The sequence below is a fragment of the Quercus lobata genome, chromosome 8 (assembly GCF_001633185.2).
Source record: "Quercus lobata isolate SW786 chromosome 8, ValleyOak3.0 Primary Assembly, whole genome shotgun sequence".
NCBI lineage: Eukaryota > Viridiplantae > Streptophyta > Magnoliopsida > Fagales > Fagaceae > Quercus > Quercus lobata.
The window spans coordinates 7,034,111-7,046,393 of NC_044911.1; the positions used below are offsets into that span (position 1 = coordinate 7,034,111).

The window sequence follows — 12,283 nt, forward strand, 5'->3', positions numbered from 1 at the left end:
GTCAGTTGTCACAGCTGTTCTGAGAAGGTTGTCCCAACTGTCAGGAAAAGTTGTGACAGTTGTCATGAAAAAGCTGTTCCAGTTGTTAGGAAAAACTGTGACAGCTATCATGAGATAGCTGTCATAAGACAGCTGTTTACTTTGGGCAGAAGCCAATGAGGTCAGATGGGTGATTTTAGACTGCTGGAGAGGTCATTTAGCATTTATTGCATGGATTTGGCTGAAAAATTGTAAGATATCTTTCAAGAGTATCTTGCTATTTTAGGTATAACACCTGGTTGCTGGGATCTTAGCATTAAATGGCTGATGATATCACTTCCAGCTAGGTGTCAAGTGCTGAATGCACTGCTGGGGTTCAGCTGGAAATGTTTCATTTTCGAGTGTTTGTGTTTTTGGTCCAAGGTTCCATTACAACACATTTCTAGCAAATAATAGAAGGGTTGGTTGAAGGCTAAGGAAGTTTTAGAGATTTGGTCAAGGTCTCATTGTGCTGTGACATAATCTTGGTAAGTAAGAAGAGTATTTAATGCTTTGCTTTGGCAGTTAGTAGAGACATATATGGTCTGATTGTGGCAAACAGCAGCTGGGTATCAGAGATATCATGAATATTTTGTATATAGTTGGAGATTAAAGATAGCCAATCAGATTAGGCCATGTGTTTGAGTTGGATTTTAGCTGAAAGAAGTAATGTAGTTTATGTAGAATAATATGATGAAATTTCTAAATTTGTATAGCAACAGCTGGGGATTGAATGAACAGTTATCCCGCAGTTAGATGCCTGGAGATATTGAGTATTTGTCACATGATGAATATTAAGTTTTAGGAAAAAAGCAATGGGGAATTTTATCATTTAAAGTGCTATGTGAAGATGCTTACTATATGTTACTCACTATATACAGACTCGTCAGAGTTTAGGGAGTTGGAGAAGACACGCCAAGCAACATGTTTCTTTTATCAACTTTAAACTGCTGGAGTTTTACTGAACATACCTCTTGGCCCTCCAAACCATGACTCCCAAAGTTTCCTCAAAGAGACTTATGAGCTTGGGTCATAAGCCGAAGATGAGATGACGTACCTCGGGTTTTGTTATCATTTTGTGTAAATATGGGCTCTTGTTGAAGAAGCCGCTTGCCATGAGTGTAAGAGAGGTAATATGGGCCGTGAGCTTTGATTCATTGCTTAAGCCCAATCTATATGTTGATGTTGATAATGTCGTGGGGTTATGATCCTAATTGATGAAGAGGAAATGTGGACCATGAATCCACCTCTTAAAGTAAGGATCTCGTGGGCCATGTGAGCCCAATCCATGTAGTTGAATAAGATATGAGTTTATTTTGGGTTTTAAATAGATTTACCCAAAAAATCAATAATATGTTGATGTGGCATGGGTTGCGAATAAAGTAATGTCACTTGGGCCGAAAAAATGGTCCTCAACATGTGCTATTTTTTTTTTTTTTTTTGGTTTTGGGAGAAGAGAGACATTAAATTTAAGCAATAATACCTATTTACCCTTAATTTTAACAAAGGTGGGTTATGGAAAACAAAAGGAAGATACCTTGGTGGACAAAGTGATACTTTTTAAACCACGAGTAAACAAAGTGATTTCAGGTCAAACTACAAGTAACTTTAGTGTAATTACCCCTTTCTTTTTTGTTCGTTTATGGGACATTGACAATAAGTCAGTAACAAATATATAGAAATTTGGACAAAAAAGAAGAACAGAAAAAGATATATGTAGAAACTACTACAACCAGAAAGAAAAGTTCACATTAAAGACAGCCCACCATGAACATGCCTGCCAATAGGTAGGGAAGTTGGAATCCACATCATGGGCCCAGGACTCCAGACCCCCAATAATATCCTTGACCGAGGTGAAGCCTAACTTGTGCAGATTTTGAACAGCTCTTTGAACAAAGCTGAAGAAATTTCAGGCAATCTAGGGGGTGTTTGGTACACCATTTTAAACAACAATTTTCAGTTTTTAAACAATATTACACGTATTTTCACAAATGTTTTCAAAAAACAAAACACATGTTTTTAAGTGCATATATCAAACATCCCCCTAGCCTCCAAACTCGGGAGTGGGATGTTCAAGGACTTGGGAAGAGAAACAATCTTAAAGTGGTGAGCTGGTTTGACATCGACCAATACATGTACTTCCCCATTAGCAACCCCATCATGATACTCTTTACTGCTTATTCTGGAATCTGATTGAAGTAGCTTTAACTTCAAGGGTGACTGCAGCAAGTTTCACATATCATCTTTCTTAGTCAAATGAGAGAGAGAAATCAAATTGCAAACAAGCCAAAACATATAGACCAACAGTTTAAGCAACCTACTCATCCAATTACAATTTTCAATGGAAAACAGAAGGGACACAAAGTGTAATTACTGGAGTCAGTGGAGACTGAGTAAACTTCTCATAATCAAACTCTCAAAATTGCTGCTGGGTGAATGTTGCATTTTCTCCTCGAGCTTCACACTGTGGTGACCTTCCTCTAATCTTTACCTGCAACGTAGGTCAGAAATGAATATGTATATATAAATGCCAAAGCTCAAAATATAAACACGAAATCTCCAATATCTATTAATATGAATACACACCATCAATAAAGCAAAAAACTAATTACGTCATGAAGAGAGCAAACTCAGCCCACTTAAAAGGGTTAAAGGAAGGAACGAAATAGTCATGCATTTGAGGATGTGAGACCTTTTGATCAATTTAAATCCTCGCTGATCCGTACTTTGTTTGACAGGTCTCAGGCATGGAGCTTTACACATTGTAGAAAGGGCCGGTCCAACCTAATTTGGGGTCTAAGAGCATCCGTAGCAGTTGGTGCAAAAATTATGCCATTTTGCCACACCAAATGCCTACTTTATTATTTTACCATATCATTTTACAACATCTCATTTATTAGATATTTTATAATTCAATTCTATACATTAAAATAATATTTACTACACATTAAAATACATTATTTTGGTTTACCACATTTGTCTGTACCGTTGCAAATTTGCAATGGTACGGACACAAAATGGTATATGTGCCAAATATATGCAACATATGCAACATCTGCTAGGGAGCTATTTTTTGTGTTTGGTGTGGGATATGTGCCAAATATTTAGCATTTGGCACATATTCCACATCTACTGTGGGTGCTCTAAGGTGAAGGATTTATGTGGGGCTTTTATATGTATATATTAATTAAATAAAATTATTTAATGTTAATTAAATTGAGGTTAATTTCTTTCTCAAAAAAAAAAAAAAAAAGAGGTTAATTTAATGTATTAAATATATAATTTAATGAATAATACTAACTAAAACTAAGGTTAATTTCATATAGAGAATTGAATATCATAGTTGAAGCATAAATTTAACAAAAAGAAAAAATATATTATTTTTTAAAAAGAAAATTAATTTTTCTTGGATATATGACAATACATAGTTAATTACATTTATAATCTAATGTATAATCTAGATATTAGTTGATATGTGGCTTTGTAGTAGATTAGTTTACAAATATGAAAGTTTCAAACTATTAAAGGAGATTAATCATCATTGATGATCTAACACATTTGTAATTTTTTTTAAAGCCTTGTTAGAAATAAAAAAGGAAAATGCTAAAGATACTACAAAATGTTCACAATATAATATGACAATAACAGTGGTTGATGAGCTTTAATAATGTAATTGATGAATATTTAAAATACTTTTTTTGTGATTGGTAACATGTCAATTTATAAATCTATAGTAAAATTTGTGATATTTCTAACATCACTAATAATTAAAAGTGCTCAACTATTTGAAAAAATTCATATCTTTTTTAAAATTTTGGGCCTTTTACAATGGGATGGGGGCCTTTTTTGTAAAGGGTAAATATTTTTTGTGGCCTTAGGCCTTGGGCCAGCCCTAATTGTAGTTATCATCACGTATTAAAAATAGACAAACACTTGAAAATTGTGAACACTTGTGTACGTGAGCTGATTATACTTCATTTTTGAATTCCAACACTCTTTTAGATCTTATATTTTCATCTTCCTGTAAATTTTTGAGACACTTTGCATCATCACGAACATGTAGTATTTTTTTATATCTTCAATAAAATTTCTATTACTTATATTATATATGAAAAAAAAGGGTTAAATGCCTAACCTAGACCAACTCCCATCATACCAAAGAAAATCTGATTATAATAATAACTGTTCTAAAATAAATGTCTTCTTAGTAAAATAAATGTTATCAAAAAACACCTGATGATGATGATATCAAGAAGATACTCTAAAAGTGCCAGTTGTAAATGCCGACCACTACAAGCCTCTAAGATAAATATAGATGAGACAGTAAGAGTATATCACATTAAGATGCCTTGCAAAAGCCCAAAATAGGAGGGAAAAACCCACTTCTTATCAATGTCCTCTAGTTAAGGTGTTCTAACTACAAAAGATCAAAATGCTGGTAAATTCTACTGTAAGGAGAGAGAAATATTGTGGGGCTGGTGAGGGCAGGAAACAGGGGTAGAGGTATAAGCAGCAGAGCAAACAGAACTACCAATTGATTTTGACATCTGTTGAATGAAGTCACTCCTGAAACAGGACCCCAACCTTTGACTCATTTGTTTAATGCAAGTTTAGCTAGGTTTACAAATTTTTATTGCTTTTGACAAGTTAGTCACTTACTAAACAAATACTTTTTATCTTTCAATAATATAAGATTTGGTCCAGCCTTCTCCATATCAAGAATTGCTCAAATGGTTGCCTATCTTCTATGATCCTTCAAAAGGTCTTGTCTCACACTCCCATAAGATATTGAAGCTATCCAAGACTGTCTTAACCAATTCCATGAATGGTCGGGTCTTTCGGTCAATACCGCCAAATCTGCCATCTTCTTTAGCACCAACGTTCAACAGCCAGCCAAAGCTGAAATTTGCAATCAAACAGGATTTAAACTCTTGGATCCAAATTCCAAGTATCTTGGCTTGCCCCTCCACAGCAAGCGTGGGAACCAGTCACCTTTCAACGCCATCATTGATAAAATTAATAGTTGGAACACTAGCTGGGAGGCAAAAGTTTTATTTTAGGCCGCCCACTCCACCCTCATCAGATTAGTCCTCACATCCATTCCAACCTATTGGATGTCCTCTTTCCAACTACTTAAGAACACCTGTGCCCAAATTGATGCAAGGCTTCGTGATTTCTTCTGGGGGTTCTTTGATTCCAACCACAACTTATATCCAAAAGCTTGGGACTCCATTTGTAAAACTAAATCTTCTAGCGGCCTCGGTTTTAGAAGAGCCCATGATCTTAACAAGGCTCTTATTTCCAACTTAGGTTGGACCATTGATTCAAATGCTGATAAACCATGGGCAAACCTTCTTCGGTCTAAATATTTAAGAGGTCACAGCTTGCTAAATGTCTCAGCCAAAACCAATTCGTCCCCTGTTTGGCATGGTATCATCAAGTTTGTCCCCCTCTTAAAATTGGGCCACTGTCACCTTATTAGCTCAAGGAATTTTGTCAACATTTGGAACGATCCATGGATACCTTCTCTCCAAGGTTTCATCCCCTCGTATCCTCCATCCCCATCGGACATCCAGTTAGTAGCCAAGCTTATCATCCCAGGTACCAGGCTATGGAACCGTGACTTACTCCATGCACTTTTTGACTAGCAAACTGCCTCCTCCATCCAACAAATCTATTCTCTCTACTTCCCCCATTGAAGATACCACAATTTGGGCAAATTATCCAAGTGGTAAGTTCTTGGTTAAATTGGCTTACTTAGTTGACCAAGAAGCAAGATTCACTCATTTGGTCCTCTTTCCAAAAAAGACTAGTCCAAGTTAAGGGTTTTGAAGATTAATGAGCGGTTTAAGCTCTTTTTATGGAAAATTGCCTGGGATTCCTTACCCACAATAGAATTTCTTTGCCGTAGGGTCCATGATATGGACTCAATATGTCCTCGCTACCATGGTTCCCAAGAATCCATTGTCCACGTATTTTTTGAATGCCCCTTTGCCAACATCATATGAAGACACTTATCCCACCCCCTCAACATTAGCAACATCCCTCCAAGATCGGCTCCTGAATGGATTCAACTGGTCCTTAACCCATTCACACATCTTGCTTTAAACCCCTAGGATACCTACACCTTTACTCTCTTGGCTGCTATAACATGTGATCAAATTTGGTGGAGTTGCAACAAACTGGTTTTTGATAGCTCACCACCAACCTCCCCTATTGACATTGCTATTTTAACAAAACTTTCTCCACCCATTCTAACGCTTGGAAATTGAAGTTGCAGCCCACCACCTCCTCTTGGGAACCTCCTCCTCCTGGTTGGGTTAAATTCAATTTCGATGCTGCCATCACCTCGAGTGCCTCCTTTCCCTCTACAGTTTGTCATGACTCCAATCGGCATATTATCTCAGTCTTCATAGCTAAAGAATCTGTCTCCTCCCCTGCCTGGGCCGAAGCTAAAGCAGCCTTGTTCTTTCTTCAGCAGCTAACCTCGAGCTTCCATCCGTCATTTTTGAAGGCGATGCTAAGATTGTAACTGAGTCAATTAAAGCTCCTAGTTCCACTCCTTTTTGGGACCTTAGATCAATCATCCTCTGATATTCAGCTCCTCCTTCCCTCCTTTTCTCAAGTTGTATTTAATTTTTATTATAGAGCCTTTAATGCCCAAGCCCATTCTATTTCCTTTTGGGCATCATTTTGTTCAACTTAAGGACCTCAACCCATCTCATCGGGTTCTTTGTGAGGATTCTGATGGGTAGTTCCCCCTATGTTGGCTTTGCCCACTTTTGGGCTTTAAAAAAAAAGCATCCGTCTTAAGAGTGGTTCACCAACCGCACTTGCAATTTTGATAGCCTCAAGTGCTTGGAGACAGCCAATGATACCAGGTACTGAAAATCAATAAACAGAATGTAAGAAAAAGAGAGCAGTTCTACTACTTGGAAATTAATAAAAATAAATACAGAATTAGAATCAATCAAATGTCAAATGAATAGCAGGGAGGCTGATGTGCACGAAATATATACAATAAAATACCCTCATATTTGCATCTTTGGCCTCATTATTATGTTAATTTGTGACTGATTATAAGTAATCATTGTTTTACAGGTGATAAAGGATTTACATGATAAAGAGAATTAGTAGAAGAGAAGGAATAGAAAATTCATTGAAGAAGCTATTCATTTGGAAGTTAAATGGTACCCGATGGGCCCAAAGTCAAGCCAAACCTTGAACAGATGCAGTGAAGCAAAGAAAAAGCATAAGGAAAAAAAAAAAAAAAAAAGAAAGAAAGCCCAAGTCTAATGTCCAGGCGTGAGGTGTAGAAAGAATAAAAGAAAAGAAAGATGAAAAATTAAAGAAAGAGAATTAAAGCCCTAGTCTAACGTCCAGGACGCGTGGCCTACAATTAATAAACTCCTTGTCTGACTTGTATAAGGAATATACGGCTTCCCTCTTTTAAGTGCTATAGGCACGTGTCTTTGTGTGATATAAATATGAGCAAACAGAAAAGTAAGGGGGCTAGGGGCTGGAGCTGCAGGCAGCCGCATGTGGCTTCCTCTGTGGCCCTTTTTTTTAGTATTCTGAATATTTCTTTTTTTATTTTATTTGTCTAGTTTAATGCTTAGTATTTTATTTTTGTGTCTTATTTCAGTTATTATGAGTAGCTAAATTTATAAGAATCACGCTAATGGGTACCCTTAGGGTAATGGTTAATAATATATTTTAGGAAAGTTTTGACATCACTTTATGGGAAATGAAAAAAGTTGTCAAAATATTAATTGTTTTTTTTTTTTTTTTTATACTAATTTTTTGTGCGGAAAACAACTCAATGTCACAGCAAACAAAATAAGAGAAATTATGAGATAGTTTTCTAACTCATTTAAGTTGCTAATAAACATAGGAAAATGAGATAATTTATAAAAAATACTTGTTAAAAAATGACTTACTTTCTAGAAAACATTAACATTGAAACATACAGAGTCTAACAAAATGTAGTATTAAAAGACCAATTTACTCTCAATCTTCAAGTAATAACTAGACAAATCTTCTCACCAAAGCATTGTCTCAAGATTTGGTAAGGACAACATTTATTGAAATGAGATTAAAACCCTTTTAAAAGAATCACCAATAGCAGAAACCCAAACCTTTAATAGATTCATTTGAAAGAGGTTGTATGGCTAACAACATGCTATTGATAAGTGGTTAGTTGGGCACTTAAGTTCATGGTCTCATTAGGATGGATAAGTGTTGTCTATTATGTTTAAAGGATGAGTTTTATACTCTTAATGTAATTAATTACAAGTTAAATGTCTGTGTAATAGAAACATATAGAAGAATAGAAGTGGTCTTGCTTTTGAACAAGAGTTTGGTTTTCTCATGTAAATGCTCATGAATTCAGGGAGTAGCACAAGGCCATAGGTTGCTAACAAGATGTGAATTTTTGGTGTTTAGGGACATCTTCATGTGTGTGTTTTCTCTAGTTCTAAGACAGAGTTTTGGTTTAAGCAATGACCACCTTTTAACTTCTTGGGACTTTGAGATTACTACACTAAGGGGAAGTTTAAGTTGAATAACACTTTCCCGTATCTATATCATATATATATATATATATATATATATATATATATATATTGAGAATCAAACGTTTGCTTTTTATTCAATTGGTTGGTAAATAAGCTAATAACAAATGTGAAATGTCTGGAGGAACATTCTCCATCCAAACTTCATAATCACTATTAAATCTAGCTCTTCTAGCTAAGGCATGGGTTACCACATTCCCTTGCCTACGAACATGAGAGAAAGACAAACTCCTATTGGAGATTACATAAGATAATATATCTTTTATCAAATGACCTATAGCAGAATTCAGCCTCTCCCCATTTTTTAGAGCCGAGATTATGGAAAAGGAATCTCCCTCTAAAATTAACTCAGTAATGCCAACTTCTTGCATAAATCTGATTGCATGACGGGCTGCTAGAGCTTCCACAGCTTCGATCGAGGATGGGAGGGGAATTTTTTCAGACAATTAAGCCATTACTTCTCCAGCTGAGTTTCTAATCACCACTCTTATCCCTGCTTCCCCTATTTGTTCAAACACAGCACCATCAAAGTTGGTCTTGTACCTACCAAGTGGAGAAGGGTACCATCTAGTCCTTGATTGGGGTTGTTTTTTCTGCATAATATTAATCCCAGACCTGTAGGTAGCAAGATAATGGTGGGCTTCCACTGCAATTTTTTGAACGGGCATCATTGGTTCATTGAGCCAGTCTTGTTTCTCCTACACCATATAGACCAAGCTGTTGTGGTGAATAGATTGAGGAGTTGAGGTTTAGTTTGAATTAATCCCACCAGTGCCAAGAAAGAACTACGAGAAACTTGGGATCTGTCCACCCAATTGAATTTTGGTTGCCACACCTGATGCAACAACTCGCACTCCCATAAGGCGTGTGAGATGTTTTCAGGTTCCTTTGCACAGAACTGACATGTATCCTTCTCAAGGATTTTTCTCTTCAGTAGGTTTGATTTAGTGGGCAAAGCATCTGAACATGCTCTCCATAGAAAGTGTTTGATTTTTCCAGGAGTGGACATCTTCCATATTCCTTTCCAAACTGAGTTACTAACTCCACGAGTTGCTTGGCCATCTTCATCATTGTGACATTCCTCACTCAGCATTTTATAACCTGACTTTATTGTGTAATTACCAAAGCTGTCCAAAGGCCAAAACAGAAAATTGTTTTGGGGTAGTGAACTCAACGGGATAGCCTTGATAAGTTTTGCTTCATCAAGGGTGAAGACTGAGTCAATTAGATTGACCTTCCACTCCCTCGTGTGTTGGTCTATAAGCACATCAACCGTGTTGTTCTCAAGTAAAGAGTTATTTGGTATACTAACTCGGCTTTCATTGTTATCCATCAGCCATGGGTCTCCAAAAGTTCTAATATTACAACCATCTCCAACCCGCCACAACCCCCCATGAGAAATAACTTTCCTTGCCTTTAAGATGCTTCTCCATGCATATGAGCCCGAATTTTGCTTTGCCTCAAAGATTGAACCATTGGGAAAAATACTTCGCTTTGAACACCTTATAGAAGAGGGAATTTGTATCATGTATCAATCGCCACACTTGTTTTGCCAACATTGCCTCATTAAATCTGCACAAATCTTTGAAACCCATCCCACCCTCACCGTTTGGCTTACATAGAACCTCCCATTTCCTCCAATGGATTTTCCTCCTATCTCCTCGTTGTCTCCACCAAAATTGCCTTGTCATTGCTTCAATATCTTTACATAGCCCCACTGGTAATTTGAAACAACTCATGGCAAAGGTTGGTATGGCTTGGACTACAGATTTGAGGAGAATCTCCTTACCTGCTTGCGATAATAATTTCTTCTTCCAACCTTGTATTTTTCCCCACACATGGTCCTTGATAAAATTCAAGCATGCTCTTTTGTTCCTCCCCACTACTGCCGTTAACTCCAAGTACTTCTCATACTCCTTAACTTCAGGCACGCCAAGGGCTTCCTGGATAGCGTGTTTTGTGGCATTAGAGACATTTGTGCTAAAGAATAGAGTAGTTTTGGATTTATTGACCTGTTGCCCTGAGACCCTCTCATATCTCTCAAAAATATTCTGGATGCTCTGGATATCTCCCATTTGAGCTCTACAAAAGAGCAAGCTGTCATCTGCAAAAAATAGATGAGAAATCTTTGGGACTCCTTTGCATAGAGAGAACCCTTTAATTTTTTTCTCCTACATAGCTTGTCTAATAAGACCTGTTAGTCCCTCCGAACACAATAGAAATAAGTAGGGAGATATTGGATCGCCTTGTCTAATACCTCTTGTGGGGGATATTACCCTTGGGTTCGCCATTCACAAGAATCGAATACGTCACCGTGCTTATACAAGCTGAAATGAGATTAATCCATCTCCTTTGAAAGCCCATTCTTTCCATTAGTAGAAGAAGAAAATCCCATTCTACTCTATCATACGCTTTGCTCATGTCCAGCTTCATAGTCATGAAATCCGTCTTGCCTGTTCTCCTCTGTTTCATGTGGTGGAGAGTCTCAAATGCCACCAGGATATTGTCACTAATAGCCTTATCAAATTGGAAGGCACTTTGTGACTCAGAAATTATTTCAAGTAGGATCTTCTTCAATCGGTTCGCCAAGACTTTTGAAATTAGCTTGTACAGGATGTTACATAAAGCTATTGGGCGGAATTCAGTCACATGCTCCGGACTCTTGACCATTGGAATGAGAGTGATATATGTGTGGTTTAAGCTTGCTGGTATCGCCCTTGAATTCAGACAAGAGATAACAGCCTTGGCCACATCATCCCCAATGCTCTCCTAAAAATGTTGGTAGAATATGGGGGGCATACCATCTGGACTTGGTGCTTTTAAAGGGGCCATCTGCTGGAGTGCGATATCTACCTTAGCTTTTGTAAATTCAGCTAATAGCATAGTGTTCATTTCATTGGTGACCATCTGTGGAACATACTGAAGTACATATTCTATTTCACATGGGTTAGATGTAGTGAATAAAGATTGATAATAATTAATAATAACATTTACTACATTATTTTCACCGAAACACATTTCACCCATTTGATTTCGGAGGCCATCAATCTGGTTTTGCCTAAATCTTTGTGATGCTTTCCTATGGAAGAAAGCTGTGTTCTTATCACCCGATGAGATCCAATGAGCTTTAGAACGCTGCTGCCAGAGTTTCTCTTTATTGGCCAACAACTCTGTGATCTCCTTTTTCAGACTAAGGACACTCTCATAGCTGCTGCCCCTTTGAGCCTCGGTTTAGCCTTCTTCAATGCATTTCTTTTTTCATTCAAGGCTTTTGTAATATTCCCAAAACTTGTTTTACTCCAATGTTGAAGTCGGTTCTTGCATTTGTCCACCTTCACCATAACATCCTCCATGTAACAACTTGTTTTCGTGCTAGGCCAAGCCGATTTGATAACATCAAGACAACCCGTTTCACTCAGCCATACTTGCTCAAACCTCTATGGCTTTTGTTTTCATTCTAGAATTCCTTTTGGATGAACAACAATCTGTTTGTGGTCGGAGGTTCCACATTCCAAATGGCATACCTTAGAAGCTGGAAACATTGTAAGCCAATCACACATGCCCACAGCTTTATCAAGCCTTTTCCAAACCATGTATCCATCAGGGTAGTGCTTACTCCAAGTAAATTTATTTCCCATGAATCTAAGATCGGCGAAGCCGCACTCATCAAGCACATCTCAAAATTCTTGCAT

General features: G+C 37.2%; 1 protein-coding gene across 1 annotated transcript; it reads right to left on the reverse strand.

Annotated features, from left to right (window-relative positions):
* Positions 1-9,037: 9,037 nt before the first annotated feature.
* Positions 9,038-12,229, reverse strand: LOC115956242. The gene is made up of 6 exons (XM_031074676.1): positions 12,116-12,229; positions 11,445-11,510; positions 10,849-11,360; positions 10,275-10,673; positions 9,427-10,093; positions 9,038-9,289 (listed from the first exon to the last, which is right to left on the reverse strand). The coding sequence occupies exons 1-6, from the start codon at positions 12,227-12,229 to the stop codon at positions 9,038-9,040; spliced, it is 2,010 nt and encodes a 669-aa protein (XP_030930536.1).
* Positions 12,230-12,283: the final 54 nt, after the last annotated feature.